Source organism: Oryctolagus cuniculus, chromosome 12 (assembly GCF_051225735.1).
Source record: "Oryctolagus cuniculus isolate XC-2025 breed Fujian yellow rabbit chromosome 12, ASM5122573v1, whole genome shotgun sequence".
Classification (NCBI taxonomy): Eukaryota; Metazoa; Chordata; class Mammalia; order Lagomorpha; family Leporidae; genus Oryctolagus; species Oryctolagus cuniculus.
This window is the reverse complement of record NC_142878.1, coordinates 44493257-44512010: the sequence shown is the minus strand read 5'-3', so window position 1 is coordinate 44512010 and position 18754 is coordinate 44493257. Positions and strand designations below refer to the sequence as shown.

At 36.6% G+C, this 18754-nt stretch overlaps 1 protein-coding gene across 4 annotated transcripts in view; it reads right to left on the bottom strand.

Moving 5' to 3' along the window:
- STRN3 (striatin 3) overlaps window positions 1-18754 on the bottom strand; it is a 106663-nt gene that overhangs the window by 21604 nt on the left and 66305 nt on the right. For 2 of the 4 annotated variants that reach the window (XR_016217908.1, XM_008269473.5), the window contains exon 8: window positions 13576-13686. The exons of the other annotated variants lie outside the window; for them this stretch is intronic. Coding sequence is in view for 1 of the 2 variants with exons in the window: in XM_008269473.5 (XP_008267695.3) it covers window positions 13576-13686 (111 nt within the window). In the remaining variant the exon portion in view is untranslated. The remainder of the gene's footprint in view (window positions 1-13575; window positions 13687-18754) is intronic. 4 annotated transcript variants of the gene reach the window in all.

The window sequence follows — 18754 nt, the reverse complement described above, 5'->3', positions numbered from 1 at the left end:
CTAGTACGCAGCAATGGGTAAAACCAGAAGTAATCAAGAATAAACTGGTTTACTTGAAGTATTGTCAGTACAAAGAAATGCTTCCTAGTTTGCTGCTAGACAAGATAAAACAAAGTGCCACAACTCTACTCTCAATTATATAATCATTAACACAAATCTTAATAAAAAACCAATAAAATAATTTAAAACAAATTATTCTGTATTGCATACTCTTTTTGCAGAATTATTTCTGACCAGCCTTTTCATTAGATTTCTTTCTTTACATGCATGTAAAGGGAAGTATCTAGACAATATTGAGCTTTAAATTAATTGCGTTTAACAAAGAATTAGTATTATATTTATTTCTAATTAATCATTTGACATTTCTGACCCTTTCTCTAAATACACATGTACTTTTAAAAGTTCATGGAAAACAGAATTCAAATTTTATCTGGATGTCAAAAAATTTGAGATCCATGGATAGTTTTTCTGTAATACCTATTTTTCCACGAACTTTTTACACAAATATATCTATTTATATATGACAAGCTATTCTGCTTACTCAGATTTTTCTCTCCCCCTCCCTCACCTCCAAGAAAGCTTTCCACATCACTATGGCATATAGCAATCACAGTAGATATTCAGTTTGTCTGTCTTCGCATTCCCTGCAGGGAGAATTAATTTCTTACCTACAAATTCACTTTATTAATGTTAATACAAAGACCTACAGTACATGGTTATGCAAACATAACAATCCCACCAGTAATTCAAAGAAAATAAAATTAAGTTTTTTATTTAATGATGCAAATTATAACATTTTTATGATGTTGTCTGAGAAATTTTATCAAGCAAATTATAGTATTAACTTTTTTTGGGGGGGGCAGGCAGAGTTAGACAGTGAGACAGTGAGAGAGAGACGAGAAAAAGATCTTCCTTTTTCCGTTGGTTTACCCCCCAAGTGGCCGCTAAGGCCGGCGCATTGCGGCCGGCGTGCTTCACTGATTCGAAGCCAGGAGCCAGGTGCTTCCTCCTGGTCTCCCATGCGGGTGTGGGGCGCAAGGACTTGGGCCATCCTCCACTGCCTTCCCAGGCCACAGCAGAGAGCTGGACTGGAAGAGGAGCAACTGGGACATAATCTGGCCCCCCAACCGGGACTAGAACCTGGGATGCCGGTGCCGCAGGCGGAGGATTAGCCTATTGAGCCATGGCGCCGGCCTAGCTTTTTTTCTTTATAGCAATCTTAGGTCTACAAAATGGTACCTTAAAACAAGCTAGCGCTGTGGCTTAGTGTGTAAAGCCACCGCCTGCAGTGCCAGCATCCCATATGGGTGCCAGTTCAAGATGTGGCTGCTCCATTTCCGATCCAGCTCTCTGCTATGGCCTGGGAAAGCAGTAGAAGATGGCCCAAGTTCTTGGCCCCTGCACCCATGTGGGAGACCCGGAAGAAGCTCCTGGCTCCTGGCTTCATATTGGCACAGCTCTGGCTGTTGTGGCCATCTGGGGAATGAGTCAGTGGTTGGAAGACCCCTCTCTCTGTGCCTCTGCCTCTCTGTAACTCATTCAAATAAATAAATGAATCTTTAAAAAAAAAAGTCCTTTTCATAGTTCTATTAACTAGTCCTCATTGTAATGGACAGTATGACCAAACAAGGTTGTAGTTTACACACCAAATTCTTTCTTTCTCATCCAGTTTCATCAAACTTAAAGAATACAATCTAGTAATTCTTCTTAATTATGACAGTGGCAACATGGTATGTCTCAAGTGTTTAATAACTAACAGTCTCAAAGTTTGTAATGTTTAAGTGCCTCTCCTAGAAAACAGACCTTTCCTCTCTATAAATTGAAGTATGACATAGGTTTCACAATAAAAGTATGAAGTTGCAGGTTGTCACCTAAAATGAACTTAATGAATGTTCCCTTCTTAGATCAAAGTTGAACTCAAACCTCTTCAAATTTAAATAAATTCTAGTAAGAGTCACCCTTTGGTGAGTAATGAATCTCAAATTTATCAAATCTCCACCCCTCGCCTTCCTTCCACCACTGTAAATTAATCACTGAGTTTTTCTTACACACACACACACACACACACACACACACACACACACACACAAAATGGAAACTCCTAACCTGGTTTTTGTGTAGAGTGTACCTTGAATGGCTTTTTCCTAAGTCATTAGTTTGAAACATTTTAAAAGATCCATGTTCTTTACTATTTGCTGAACTCTTTCACTTAGTGTAGGGTTAACATTGATCATTAAGTAAACTGAAAATTGGCCGGCGCCGCGGCTCAATAGGCTAATCCTCCGCCTTGCAATGCCAGCACACCAGGTTCTTGTCCCGGTCGGGGCACCGGATTCTGTCCCGGTTGCCCCTCTTCCAGGCCAGCTCTCTGCTGTGGCCCGGGAGTGCAGCGAAGGATGGCCCAAGTGCTTGGGCCCTGCACCCCATGGGAGACCAGGAGAAGCACCTGGCTCCCAGCTTCGGATCAGCGCGGTGCGCCAGCCGCAGCAGCCATTGGAGGGTGAACCAACGGTAAAGGAAGACCTTTCTCTCTGTCTCTCTCTCTTTCACTGCCCACTTTGCCTGTCAAAAATTTAAAAAGAAAAAAAAAGTAAGCTGAAAATAGATTTTTGTAAAAATTAAGAGTGGGAATGTGAGAGGGAGGTGGAGCAAGGATTGGAGCATGTGCAGGAAGGAGTGTAGGGGGGTGTCACTATGTTCCTAAATCTGTATATATGAAATACATGAAACTTATATAAATAATTTTTTTAAAAAAGGTCCATGTTCCTGCTAATATGGCCTAGCCTTAAAACACAAAATCTGCAGTTTAAAGTGCAATACTATAAAAATTTTAACTGTGTATTATTTGGTAAAGCAGATCAAAATCTAAAGAAGTTAAATTGCTAAACGCACCAAATGGAAAATAATAAAAAGTAATACAGTGGGTAAGTACATTTAACATTCCCTAAAGTAGCCAGCGCCGCGGCTCACTAGGCTAATCCTCTGCCTTGCGGCGCCGGCACACCAGGTTCTAGTCCCGGGCGGGGTGCCAGATTCTGTCCCGGTTGCCCCTCTTCCAGGCCAGCTCTCTGCTGTGGCCGGGGAAGGCAGTGGAGGATGGCCCAAGTGCGTGGGCCCTGCACCCCATGGGAGACCAGGAGAAGTATCTGGCTCCTGCCATCAGATCAGCACGCCGGCCGCGGCGGCCATTGGAGGGTGAACCAACGGCAAAGGAAGACCTTTCTCTCTCTCATTGTCCACTCTGCCTGTCCAAAAAAAAAAAAAAAAAAAAATTTCCTAAAGTAAAACAGAAAAACAGTGGAAGTAAGATCCAGAAAAAACAAAAAGACTTTTTCTTAACTTTTAATTTCTTTTGCTTTGGTCTCATTATTTAATGATTTTTACCATTCCTCAACTTTTCTTACAAATTAAGGTGAATGGATGAGGTGGAATTACTTAAATTTAGTTGTAAGGAAAACGTGTCACCAGAGAAATCTTAGACAAGAATAAGACATATGTAGTAAAACATTTTTTAACAGGGGTATAAAACAAAGTCCCTTAAATAGTAAAACCAGAAATATCAAGGCAAGTCAATCCACAAGGCAAATTATAAGATAACAAACTATTTTATATCTATCTCATATACAGCAATATTCTTTGATTGAAATTTAGATTTACTACCTAGAACTGTATCTAGACTTAGGGTTTACAGATTATTCAAGCATATCAATAAGTCCTCAGCTAAAATCAATTTTGGAAGAAATGCTAAAGCAAATTTTAGCTTAGACAAATTATAGAAAATTCATTAGGTAGCATATATTTGCTACCAAGTTGAAAAATAATGATGTTGCATTCTAAAATGATTAAATGAGGCAACAGTAACCTATATTTAAGAACTAATATAAATGGAAAGTTCTAAGTAAGATGGCTGGTACTTAGTTGTCTTCTAAGTGATAGTTATTACTAGTTGCTAAATTTAAACAATATAACAAAATGAGTAGTTTTTTTTGTCATATGTACTACTTTTAAAAAAAGATTTATTTATTTATTTGAAAAGCAGAGGGAGGGAGGGAGGGAGGGAGAGATCCTCCATCTGCTGATTCACTCCCCAAATAGCTACAATGTCTGGAGCTCAGCTGTTCTGAAGCCAAAAGCCAGGAGCTTCTTCTGGGCCTCCTACATGGATGCAGGGTCCCAAGCACTTTGGCCATCTTCTCCTGCTGTACCAGGCACATTAGCAGGGAGCTGGATGGAAAGTGGAGCAGCCAGGACCAGCACCCACATGGGCTGTCGGCCCACAGGTGGCAGCTCTACTGGCTAAGCCACAGTGCCAGTCCCCATATGTACTATTTAAAGGTTATTTTTGTGAATTACTATTTTCCTGTTACTAGATCAGTAATCTAAAATCAGATTTAAGGAGGAGCGAGGGAGGAAGGGAATGTCATTATATTCTTATCATCACATCTATGAATTATTACTGGATCTGTTAAGAACTAATTAAAAATTAAAATATAAAAATAAATAAAGTTAGGTTTAAGAAAAGTACTTTGAATTGACCTGTGACAGAAACAACTCCACTTACCTTTAAAAACAAAAACAAAATATAAAGGAACCGAAGCCCAATTTTTCAAAATTCCTAAGACAATTACATATTAAGAACTTTTCTAATACCTTCTTAGCATATTATATAAAACATATTTATTATTTTAAATAGTAAACTTGCAATACTATGATGTGATTTTAAGTTAAGACTTTCTGCCATGTAAACTATGTAAGCTAAATTTTGTACCTTCCTCCTCTCATACCATCATGATCATTCAAGATGCTGACCCAGCTAGATTCCTGAATGGAGGTGGGACAGCTCATCATCTCCCAGATCAGCTATCATGTCACAGTTTTGACCTGTTGACCCCTGTATATTAATATCAGCCTACCTCACTTACTACTTGCCTTCAAAACCAATTTACTAGTAAACAAGCTATTAAGCTATTATAGTTATTACTATATCAGATAAAGATATTTCCAATTTCCATATACGTCCCAAATACACATTGTCAGTTAAAACATTCAAGATATTCACTATTTCTGTAGATATATGTATCTACTGTGTGTTTTACACACTAGTACATAGAGAGTTTAGAGAGAAGATGTATGAGGGCATGTGTATGAAACTGTGTACATAAATGAGAGAGAAATTCCTATTATTCAACCAAAGTCCTGTAAGATCAGAGACACAGACAGTATAAAAACAAAAGAAAATTTTAGTGGTAAAGTTAATGTTTACCAACAAAAATTTTAAAAATAGATTTTTCAACTAAATACGCTATAAGAAAACTAGAAATACAGATTACTTTTTATTATGAGGGTACAACAATTAACTTTCCCTGATGTTTCTATGGATATCTTCCTGCCTGTTAGCACAAATTTGGCATTAACAAAGCAACCCCAATCCTCTGAAAACGTTTCTTTCTTCACTTTCCCAAATGTGAAAAACTGAATTATCCACTAAACTAGCTGGGTTTCTCATTATGATATGAAAAGTCAACACTGTTATATACCATAAATTCAATTGATATGGGTAAGATTTAAGGAGGAGCGAGGGAGGAAGGGAATGTCATTATATTCTTATCATCGTATCTATGAATTTTTTACTGGATCTGTTAAAAACTAATTAAAAATTAAAATATAAAAATAAACAATAAAGTTAGGTTCTTAAGAAAAGTACTATGAACTGACCTGTGATAGAAACAACTCCACTTACCTTTAAAAACAAAAACAAAATATAAAGGAACCGAAGCCCAATTCACACCACAATATATAAAACTCAAAAGCTTCAGCATATTCTTGTAGCATATTCTTTAATTATGAACTTCAGAAATGGCAGAATCATTTATTTTGTAGCATGTATTTTGAATGAAGATTTAGTTTTAAAAAAATTGAAAAGACAAAATGCTTTATAATCGATATATGGTAAAAAAAAAAGAAGCATTTGGATCTCATATTCACTAACATCAATACTAATAGACAAATTAAACTGATGAATAATTTTTAAATTTGCTGTGGCTATCTGAATACTACTAACTCTATAGGAACCATCACTCATCTACCTATCCCTAACAGAACTCCAAGCAATGAGATGGTAAGACTTAATGGAAATAGTTGGAATCTAATATATTTATTAAATACTTAAGCAGCTCTATTTCTGGATATTAAGTAATATGTCATATAATCTGAATTTTATAAAATAATTAGGAAGGAACTCAGTGTTATCTGAGGATTTCCCATTGATAGTGGTAGGACTACCAACAAATTCCCTAATAAATGCAAAAACTGCCAACTGGAGTCTAGCCACCAGTTAAATTCAATGTGGAAAAAATTATTTTTTCTCATAAAGAAGCTTTTTTTAAAAACTTTCCCTCTTATATGACCATCACCACCATTGACTTAGTTCTGTTTTTATAAGTCTGCAACGAAATCTAAATAATTCCTCTTTGAATTATAAAATAAAAAGGGAAAAGCTGTTTTGTTTTTTTGGTTTTTTTTTTAAAGAATCCTCCTTTATTCTTCAGCATAATTTCTTAATCCTAATGCAGGCCTTCATTCAACAATTACTGCAATAGATTCCTCACTGTTTTTTCTATCTCTGAGCTCCATTTGCCTTCAAATTTGAGTATCACAATTAAACTAATTTTTCTAAAATTATACATTTATATCACCTCCTGCTCAAAAACCACAAGTGGTACCTCAATACTTTTTAGATAAACATGAACTAAACTCTAATACTTAACCTTGCATGTGCTTTAACATCTGATTTTACTTTTTTTCTATCTAATCTTTTAAAGTTTCACAGTACAAATTCCCTTAATTTTCTAGTCAAAGTAGTTTCCATATAGTACCAATGTTCACAGGAGTTATTTCTGCCATATTCTGACATACGTGCTATCACCTATTCCACAGACGGGTGGGAATATTTTACACACACACACACACACACACACACACACACACACAATCTTCTACCGTGTATCTCAGCCTGTCCAAATTCTTTCCATTTCTCCAAATTAGTTTCATCTCCTAGTAAAGCATGTTGATCTTTCCTTGCTCATTCTTATTATGTATGGATATTCTATAAAATTTGAATTTATTAAACATTATCTTGTGAGTTCACCATATGTAGCTAATATCAAATGTAATAAAGACTTGAAAGAAAGTTTTGTTCTTACAAGTAATGTGAAGCATGACCCTCCTGTACACGTGGACAGGGAAATAGAAAAGGGAGGGAAAGTCAGAGACAATTCCAAACAATCTGTGTGCTGCCAGTATCAAGTTTAAGAAAATATGGCTCTTCCCTACTTTAATTCAAATTTACCAAAAGGTGTCACTAAATGAAAACAGATTTCATAACCAATAATCAGTCCTTGCTATACAGCATCTTCCAACTAGTAATTTATGTATCTTCACTTTGTTTCCAAACTATTCAATATTCCAAATATAATAAATGCAATAAAACAATTTTACATAAAAATTAAGCGTAATTGAGAACATTATTAACAGTGTAACAAAATATTATACATAATATTAAATCCAACATTTAAAGGCATATTTGTAAAATGATGAAGCATTACTTAAATAAAAACTAGTTTTCAAGTATTGCTGGAATCTATAAAAGGAGAAATATTTGTATTAATTCTTATCCCAGGAAAAAATTTTTTTACTACTATGAATTATAAAACACAAACCCACCTCTTAACTCTGACTGCTAAATCCTATACAAATGCACAATTCTCAGAGGCAGACATCTGGCAAAATGCCTAAGATGTCCTGTGGAAAAGGGGCTGTTTAGCCACTTTCTGTGATCCTGGCATCCCATATGGATGTCAGTTCAAGTCCCAGCTGCTCCATTTCCGACCCAGCTCCCTGCTAATCCACTGGAAAGGCAGTGGAAATGGTCCAAGTGATTGGCCCCTGCCACTCATGTGAGAGACCTAGATGAAGCTCCAGCTGCTTGGGGAGTGAACCAGTGGATGGAAGAGGTTTCTCTAACTGCCTTTCTTCTTCTTCTTTTTTTTTTTTTTAAAGATTTATTTTATTTATTTGAAAAACACAGTTACAGAGAGAGGTAGAGACAGAGAGAGAGGTCTTCCATCCATTGGTTCACTCCCCAGATGGCCGCAACAGCCAGAGCTGAGCTGGTCTGAAGCCAGGAGCCAGGAGCCAGGAGCCAGGAGCTTCTGTCAGGTCTCGGGCACAGGTGCAGAGGCCCAAGGACTTGGGCCATCTCCTACTGCTTTCCCAGGCCATAGCAGAGAGCTGGATCAGAAGAAGAGCAGTCGGGACTCAAACCGCCTTTCAAATAAATAAATATATCTTTAAAAAAAGAGAGAGAGAGAAAGACAGAAATGATGATCTGTGGCAGGTCCATGCCTGGATTTGAGCACCAGGCTGTGCTTCCAATTCTCATGCCAGCTCCAGGGCCACACTCATCCTTAGAAGCAGCAGGTGATGGCTTAAGTACTTGAGTCCCTGCCACCACGTGGGAGACTTGTACTGAGTTCTGGGCTCCTGGCTTCTGCCTGGACCAGTGTTATATGTTGCAGGTATTTGGATAGTGAATCAGGGGATAAAAGCTCTCTTATTCTCTGCCACTCTCTTTCTCCATCTTTCTCCCTTTCAAATAAATAAATAAAAATTTAAAGAGAGCACAAGAGGCCTGAGTTGTGGCATGGCAAGTGAAGCCGTCCCTGGGACACTGTCATGTCATACTGGGGCACTGCTTTAAGTCCTGGCTGCTTTGTTTTTGACCCCGCTCCCTATTAATATGTCTGAGAAAGCAGTAGAAGATGGCCCAACTATACTTGGGACTCTGCCTTTCATGTGGGAGACCTGGCAGAAGCTCCTGGCTCCTGGCTTCGGCCTGGTCCTGCTCCTGCTGTTGCAGCCATTTGAGGAGTGACCCAGAGGATGGATGATTTCCTTCGGTGCTTTTCCAATAAATAAATCAATCTTTAAAATAAAATTAAAAAGAAAACAAAAGCACAATCTTCTGAGCAGACTGAGCACAATGAAAACACACTAATTATGCCATAATTAAGCCAAACTGTAGATACACTAATCTAACATTGTTTTTAAATTTGCACTAATAATTACACACTCATGACATGAAATATCTCACTGTACAATTCCAAGTAAAGAGGTATTTTTACTGGATCTACTATCTTCTCTTGAAGATGCTCTCCTCTTGCTGACTAACCTCATATTCTGAAGCAAAGCCAGCTGTTAGCAGGCAATCTGGAAAAAAATAAGCTTATTTTTGGAGGGAGATTTACTTAAATCTGCTAAATCTGATCTGTTTTCTGAATACAATTATGATTAAAATAAAACTTTCACATGGCAACTACTGCCTTAATATGACATTATAATATTAAAGATAACTTTAGCTACAAAGTGACTCTGAGGTTTTGAAAATGTATTCTGCTCCGGGCCAAGCTGTGGCGCAGTAGGCTAAACCTCCACCTATGGTGCTGGCAGCCCATATGGACGCTAGTTCTAGTCCTGGCTGCTCCACTTGGCCTGGGAAAGCAGTAGGAGATGACCCAGGTCCTTGGGCCCCTGCACCCATGTTGGAGACCTGGAAGAAACTATTTCCTGGCTCCAGATTGTCCCAGCTCTGGCCACTGCGGCCATGCGGGGAGTGAATCAGTGGACGGAAGACCTTTTCCTCTGTCTCTCCCTCTCACTGTCTGTAACTCTCTCAGATAAATAAATTAAAAAAAAAAAAAAATAGTGTCCTGATCAAAAGACCATCAATGTAATATTTTCTGATCCTAGGCAAAATGCCTAATCAGGGAGGCTGAGTTGAAGAACGGAATGGTCTGTTTTTAAAATGTAAAAATAAAGCTAGAAGCATAAAGTAGTTGTATCTCTTAGTTTGAAAATAGTATTCCTTTCCTGTAAGATAATTTTTTATCTTTGGTATGATGCAAGAGAGTGAATACACTGTGAGTTTTGAGGGGCTCTTCAAATTCATATCAGAAAAGGTTGAGGACCTCGCATCTAAAATGCCCGGAATCAGAAGATTTGGAGGTTTTCCAGTTTGGGAACATCTGCCTAAGTTCTACTGGTTAAGTATTCCCAATTTGGAAATCCAAAAAGTAGGAAATACTCTGAAATCCACATTTTTTGAGCATTTCAGATTTTTGGATTAAGAATGCTCAATCTGTCATTTGGGAAGTGAACCAGTAGATGGAAGATATCTCTCTAACTTCGCCTTTCAAATGACATTTAAAAGAATCTTTTAAAATTTTTTTCTTAAGATACACAGAAAATGAAAAATTAACTACGTATAGGCTTTTTGGCAACAAAAAAAACTCAGCTTTTTTTTTTTTTAAGAGATATATTAATTTACATGAAGGTCGAGTTACAGAGAGAGACAGTGAGGCAGAGAGAGAGGTCTTCCATCTGCTGGTTCACTCCCAAGAGGGTTGCAATGCCTGGAGCCGCACCAATCTGAAGCCAGGAGCCAGTAGCCTCCCAGGGGCCTTCCACGCAGGTGCAGGGGCCCAAGGATTTGGGCAGCCCTCCATTGCTTTCCCAGGCCACAGCAGAGAGCCAGATCTGAAGTGGAGCAGCCAGGACTCAAACTGGCACCCACATGGAATGCTAACACTGCAGGCAGCAGCTCTACCTGCTAAGGCACAGTGCTAGCCCCAAAACCCAGCTTTTCATTTCATTTTTCCAAAAACTTTTTTGAAGTTCCCTGGATTGAAAAGATATACTTGGCCGGCGCCGTGGCTCAACAGACTAATCCTCTACCTAGCGGCGCCGGCACACCGGGTTCTAGTCCCAGTCAGGGCGCTGGATTCTGTCTCGGTTGCCCCTCTTCCAGGACAGCTCTCTGCTGTGGCCCGGGAAGGCAGTGGAGGATGGCCCAAGTGCTTGGGCCCTGCACCCCATGGGAGACCAGGTGAAGCACCTGGCTCCTGCCTTCGGATCAGCGCGGTGCGCCGGCCACAGTGCGCCAGCCATGGTGGCCACTGGAGGGTGAACCAATGGCAAAAGGAAGACCTTTGTCTCTGTCTCTCTCTCACTGTCCACTCTGCCTATCAAAAAAAAAAAAAAAAAAAAAGATATACTTTATCTGCTAAGGCATCTGAAAATCAAGATCATGAAAGTGAAGAGGTCTGATACAATCTGTCTACACTCAAGCAAGGTTATCACTTTGAAGTCATTTTCTCTAGCCTCAGGTGAGAAAAAGGATGGAATGGAGTGAAGAAGCTAGAACTGACTTTAGCTTGGAACTTGATTTTTCGAAGCCTTTCCACTTATGAGTCAAATCTTAGATGAAGTATGCAAAATCAAAAAGTTGACATTCTTGCCACTTTTTGGGGACCCCAAAAACATGTAAGATTGGATTCCATCTGTGATTACATATGGTAAAGATGCAAGTAATTTTTATCATATAAGAAGCGGAGGAGAAAATCCACAGAAACTTAGTGTTATGACCTAGCTGACATGGATTTACTCTTTTTCATCACAAGTAGGTTAAGTTTTCAAGGGTTTCTTTGAAGCTTTAAAACGATTACTACACAATAGATGGTAATTTCTTAGCTAATTTTCCTATTTTGATTATCTGCACTAGGACAGAAAAATAATCAGTTTCATTATGTTACATTATTTAGATTTTTTTGCTATTCTCTCAAACTTGGCTTAAAAGGTTTCGTAGGTATACGGGGGGAAGGGAGTGAGTAAACAATGTGAAAGTGAAATCAAAGAAAATGATGTTAAATTTTTTATGTAAAAATGGAAAAAATAATGTCAATTTGATGTATTCATCATCTAGCTTCTAAATAATTATTTATGTCTTCTTTCTAAACCTCAAAAAGTATAGCTATAGTCTACCAGGAAAAAACAAGATAATGAGAAGCTACATTATCTAACAGTTTTTAAAGAAATCTCCAACAGGTTAAATCAGTTTACATATAACATATAAAATAAGTAAACCAGCATTACAACAAACTACTAAATTTCCTAGAAAGAAAAGGCCTAAATCCTGAAACCCTAGTATCATTTTGTTTTTACTAAAATTGTCAATCATGCAAAAGTATTACATGCATTTTAAGTGATGTTAGAATTAAACACAGCCCCAGCCCAGCACTAAATGTTGTTAAATATAATAAGCAGTTCACTATACAGTGTGCTTAAAAATAATTTGTCCTTTTATTCACATGCAATAACACACCTAGCATAAAAGAAAATTATGTTAACAGGTCAAATCTCCAAAACTCCATTTAACTCCTATATTAAAAGAAACCACTCAAAAATGCTTTACTGAGAGAAACACAAACCCTTTTAGATTACACCCACCATTTTTAAAAACTAATATACTGGGGACTGCATTGTGGTGTATCGGGTTAAGCCACCACCTGCAGTCTCTCATGTGGGCGCCAGTTCAAGTCCTGACTGTACTTTGGATCCTGCTCCCTAGTAATGCACCTGGGGAAGCAGCAGAAGATGGCCTAAGTGCTTTGACCCCAGCACTAATGTGGTAGACCTGGAAGAAACTCCTGCTTCCTGGCTTCAGTCTGGCCCAGCCCTACCCACTGTGGCCATATGGGGAGTGAACCAGCAGATCAAAGATCTTTGTCTCTTTGTCTCTCCCTCTGCCTCTCTGTAACTCTACCTTTCAAATAAATAAAAATAAATAATCTTAAAAAAAGAAAAGCTAAAAGATTTATCACCAAAGGAATATGAAAGAATAAATAGACAGGTTTTGCCTCGGTCACAAAGTACAGTCACACTAGCAGGAGTTAACAGCCACTTCAAAATAGTTCCTGAAAAACAAGTTTCAAGTCTCCATTTCATACTCACAGGTCTGAGGGATGTTTTCCATGTGGGTGTTGTGAAGTTTGATTCACAAAATAGAAATTAATTACTTCTTTGGGTGAAGTGCTACAGCTGTATTTATACTTTTATAGTATACTGGTCAAGATATAACATAGTGAAAAACTTACTCAGGCACCAAAAGACAGCCAGCTATTGATCAAACAAACCCTACTACCGTCACTAGCCTCCTCCCTGGCCCTCTTCCCCCAGAGTAACCAAGAAAAAAATACTACCCAGGATAATTTTGGTATATATATATTTTTTTGGTGCTGCTTTGTTTGTTGTTGGATTAATACTAGAAAGAAGAAACTGTGCAAAAGACTCTCCTATTCAGTATACTTAAGGATTCCCAAACTAAGAAATATAATCAGGACATTAACTATAATTTTATTAAATCTATCAAAAATAGAGAAATTCATACAAATTTCTATTTACTTTTTATTCCAAGATCATATTCTTTATATTTTGGTAAACTTCTTAAAGCTTAAAAAAGCCCTCAAAATTATTTAATTCACTCTTGCCTACATATTTAAATTGATTTTTACTTGATCAATAGCATCAGAAGTCATATTCAAATACGTTTCAAATACAAAAGACAGTTTAGTTAGTTGCCCCCTTTATGAAACAAAAAATAAAATTAGACAAAAACACAAAATTGAAGATTTTTCTCATTATCAGTATACAGAAATTATAAGAGTCAGAATCTGCACTTACTCTTCACCCCTTTCTTCCCCTTTCGTTCCTTCTTGTACTGTTCCTTCAGTTTACTTATTAGTCCCTGGTCTACATCCCAAACCTCAGCAGTTGGGGAGAGGTCATCTTTATCTACATGCAGCATATTATTAAAAGAAAAATAATCAGCAATTGGCAATGCAAGCTGTTGGCAGTAAACTTAATAGCTTTACATAATCACAATAAAAATATTCTAACAGCATATATAAAAATACTTTAAAGGTGCAGTCTCAGTTTTGGTATTCACAACTCAAATTCTAAATGCCCATGTTAAAAGTTTCTAAACATTTAACACAATGACAGTTAAATGGTGCTCCATTTTGATGAATCACAAATTTCAAGGTTATTAGTCTTTCAATGGACCAACATTAGAAATCTAATATAAAAATAAATAACTGCATCTTTATAAAAATGTTAATAAAAGATTATTCAGCCAGCATCATAAAAGCAAATGAATGAATTACATGCGAGCTACTCATATAAGTGCAAGCTGGAAATGTCAGTGCTGTTTCATTGATGAAAATATGCATGCACCTTCTGTCACATTTTGCATGCACAGATAACTGTACTAAGGGAGAGGCATTCTAGTCCAATATAACACATACATATAGTTCAAAAGTACATCTCACACAAGGCATTCAGAGAATCCCACTTCTGCCCCAACAATATTTCAACATCTCATTACCTTCTTCCATTGGTCTATAACTAAGATTAGCAAAAACAAACAAACAAAAACAAAACTCAAATTCCACTTGAGAATTTTTTGAGGTTTTTTTTTTGGGTCGGGGGGAGGAGTAAAATACAGCAGCATCAAGCACAGAGAAGTGAAAATATACACTGCCAGACATGTGCTGCAAATGACACTTCAGCAGTTTTAGTTGAATAGTAACTCTATATTTTATCAAGTGCCTAGAAAAAAGTTCATCCTTAGTAAACTATGGGGGAAAAACAGCATTAAATAGAGGTAGTATAAAAATAATTAAGCCATTTAAAATTATTCTAACTACTGAGGGTTCTTCCTTCCTTCATTTAGTTTTAAAACAGCCGCATTGTTGGAGGTTTAATGCTGGTACAGATGTAAAACTTGAAGTTTAAATAACTTATTAAATAAAAATCACACCAAAACATATAGCCCATGTCAATCAGTTAAAACTGAAAAAATGGTGAGTTATTAATAGAAACACACTTGTTCAACTTTGGATAACTCAGTATATTCTGGTTCATAAGTACTATAAATTTCCTGATTTAAACTATAAAATAAACATTTTAAAGGGACCTTTCATCCTTATACAATTGCTATATGTAATAAAAACATCCTATTTAAACGGCACAAAGAAATTCAATATTCACTGTAATGTATCTCGAGTCTTTCCTACTGCAATTGTCATCACTTTTTTCCTGATGGGTATGCCTATGATCACAGGTGGTCAATATGTGAACATTTATACCCAAAGTTTTAAGTTAAATGGCTAACTCAAATTACTGAAAGTAGGCTACCCAAGACTAAAATTTTCATGTAAGATTATCTGTTAAAGCTTCAAAATTATAATTAATGTTTCTAATAGAGTTGAAACACTGATTTAAAGAGAAAATTCACTTTTCATGTACTATAATCATGAAATATCCTAAAAATGGTTCTCTATCAGGAATTCTGTGAATTTATTGAACATACCAAGAAAAATGTGATCCAAAAAATTAATAATTTGCATTCATCTTAATGAAATTAACAAGTCTTATTTCCAAATACTCAAAAAAAACAAACACATTTTGAGTAAATACTATTTAAACTTTACAGACAGACACCCCCCCTAATCAAAAAAAAAAAATCTTAGGTAATAAAAACTATACACAGGAAATTAGAGAAAATTTGATGATAACCAAACAGTTTTTAAAAGGCCTTTGAAGAGAGAATAATGCTGTGAATAGTAACAACTAAAGCAGCAAAAGAGAGTGGAGTGAAAAGGTAAAGGGGATGAAGAAAGGATAAGCACAAGGAAAAAAAACACAGTCATTACTTGCAAGATAACCTCAAATCTAGAAAACAAAGGTAAACTTAGGCAGTGCATAGAATAGGTTGGTGAATGCATTATGTGCAAAAACAACATCCTGAAACTTGCCTGGTAAGTAACAGTTGATTTGATATTGCTTATAAGAAATAGATAAGAGCAAAAAGGAAGAGGCAGCATAATCTTCTACATATTATCCTGTTTTTAAAAAATCTAGGGGGAAAAATACCAAGAAATGAGGTTGAATCAATTAAGGGAACTTTTTTGTCTAAAAGAAAGCAAACATGCACAAAAATGTTGACCCCTAACAACTCAAAACCACAAAACTATAGAATCTATTAAGGTGATTCTGACTGCCAAAGCAGAAGAATTATACAAACCTGTGAACTACAGCATCAGTCTGTAACTAACTTTAAGTAAATATTCAACACTATCCTCTATTTTAAATATAAACATTTCAGTTACCAATGGTATCTTATACTCCCATAAATTTCCAAAGATGAACTCCAAAGGGTAGGTGAAAAAAAGTGAACATCTTAAAAAGGTCAAGTCTCCATGAGAAAATCATGAGAATCAGAAATACCAATATTATATAAACACTAAAAGTTACTAAAATTAAACTCAAACTACCTAATGTGGAGAACAGAGAAAAAAGGATTAAAAAAATTCTCTAAAAAGCAGTGTTTCCATAAGATAAAAAGACTTAAAATCAGAAATAACTTAGCAGATTACTAGTTTAGGGAAAAAAAAATAAAAGATTATCTAATGTGAGAAAAGTACTGGAGGTGTATGTTTCACGAAGACCAGACTTCATTTTTTTGTTTTAAATTCTGTTCTTTACTCAGCAATCTGAAAACTACCATATTTCCATTCATAAATATATTCAAATTTTCAGTAAATACATAAATATAAAGCAGTGTTTTAGATGTACCCTTTTTGTTTTGGGAAAAAAAATGGTATGACACATAAGAGTAGAAATGATGAGCTTTAGGAAATGCATAGATATACTGACAGTTTTCATTTCTTACAGTAAGAAACTACTTCAACAATTTTGTACTTAAAAATGTTCTTTTCTTTCTCAATAAATTAAAGTGCTTTAAAGCTAATGTTTTGTTTCATTCTCCTATGGAAACAACAAGCTTTTGTCAGTTACTTCCATTTACTAGTCACTCTCAACTACTGACAATAATTAAATGAAGTATTGACAGTTGTCTTTCACTAATTAAGTCTTACTTTAAAACAGTTAAAAGTCTATCCATTGTACATAATGTGGTACATTTTTATTAGAAAAATAATGCCATTTCTTACTAACTAAATTCCTGGAATTTTTTATCCTTTGACTAAAATTTCTAGCAAGCTGAAGCTGAGAAAATAAGCATGTGTCAATATGCAATAAATTTTGATCATTTTTCAAATGAAATAATCTCAATGTGCATGAACAGAACTTGGTTAAATTAAATCATAGCATAACTTGACAGAATGTTATTTAATTATTAAAAATTAGGCTGTAGGGGCCAGCACTGTGGTACCAGGGGTTAAGCAAGGGCCTACAAGCATCCCATATGGGCACCAATTAGCATTCTGGCTGCTCCACTTCTGATCCTAATGCACCTGGGAAAAGCAGCAGAGGATGGCCCAAGTGCTTGGGCCCCTGTACCCACGTGGGAGACCCAGAAGAAGCTCCTGGCTTTGGCCTGGCCCAGCAGTGGCCATTGTGGCCATTTGGAGAGTGAACCAGTGGATGGAAGACCTCTCTCTCTGTCTCTCCTTTGCTCTCTATAACTTTGCCTTTGAAATACATAAATTAATTTAAAAAAAGATGTTATAGAGGTGGACAATTAGTTTAGCAGAGAAGACAGAAGTCAATATGCCCATGTCTCACATTAGAGTGCCTGAGTTCATCTCCCAGCACTGACTCCTGACTATAGCTTCCCGCTAACAGAGACCCTGGGAAACAGCAATGGTTCAAGTAGTTGAGTTGCTGCCACCCAAGTGGGAGACCTGGACTGAGTTCTCAGCTCCCAGTTCTGCACCTTCCCTCTAACCCTGCTGCTCTGAGAACTGAACCAGTGAACCAGTGACAGGAGCTTTCTCTGCCTATCAAATGAATAAATGTTATTTTTTTAATGTTATATAAGAACTATATATTATTAAGTTAGCCACCATATATTAAGTGAAAAGTATGGATTATACAAGTCAAAATATAATAAAATCCTTTATTAGTTAAATATCCATATACTTATATATAAATGTTAGTCACAGTTTTCTCTATATAGAAGCATTACAGGTGATTTTTAATTTTATGCTTCATATGGGTTTCCTGTCACCATAAAGTAGTTTTCAAAAAATCTAGTGATAACTCATCTTGTTGAAATAAATTAAACTTTTGATGTATTAAAAAGTTCTGTAGGTGCCAGCCCTGTGGCACAGCGGGTTGAAGCTCTGGCCTGAAGCACCTGCATCCCATACAGGCGCAAGTTCTAGTCCTGGCTGCTCCTCTTCCGATCTGCTATGGCTTGGGAAAGCAGTGAAAGATGGCCCAAGTCTTGGGCCCTGCATCCACCTGGGAACCCAGAAGAAGCTCCTGGCTCCTGACTTTGGATCGGCTCTGCTGCGGCCGTTGCAGCCATTTGGGGAGTGATCCATTGAATGGAAGACCTCTCTCTCTGTCTCTACCTCACTCTGTAACTCTGTCTTTCAAATAAATATTAAAAAAAAAAGTTCTGTAAACACACTTTGAGTTCTACACACTTGTTAACATGTTAATATTAATCAATGATTGAATGAACATACTGAATTGGAAAAACATACTGGACATCAGCTATTACCTGAGAACATTTCTTATACTTTACTTTATACTGGGGTTTTTAGCCCTGTACAGAAAGAATTGTTTTCTCTTTTAGTAACAGCTGGATTACTATTCGTGTCATGTAAATTTTCAAAGTTTAGACCTAACATTTGCACACTGAATACTGTATGCAATAAAATTTAATATCTTCATTAAATTTTGTTCAATACAAAGCTATTCAGGATTAGTAGCTTTATTTTCAACGAGTAATAAAGTAACATAAGACGGGCAAGCTGAGCCTTAAGTCTTCTTAATATCTAGATTACCAAATTAAATAATGGGAAGGTTTGAAACTGAATACATACAT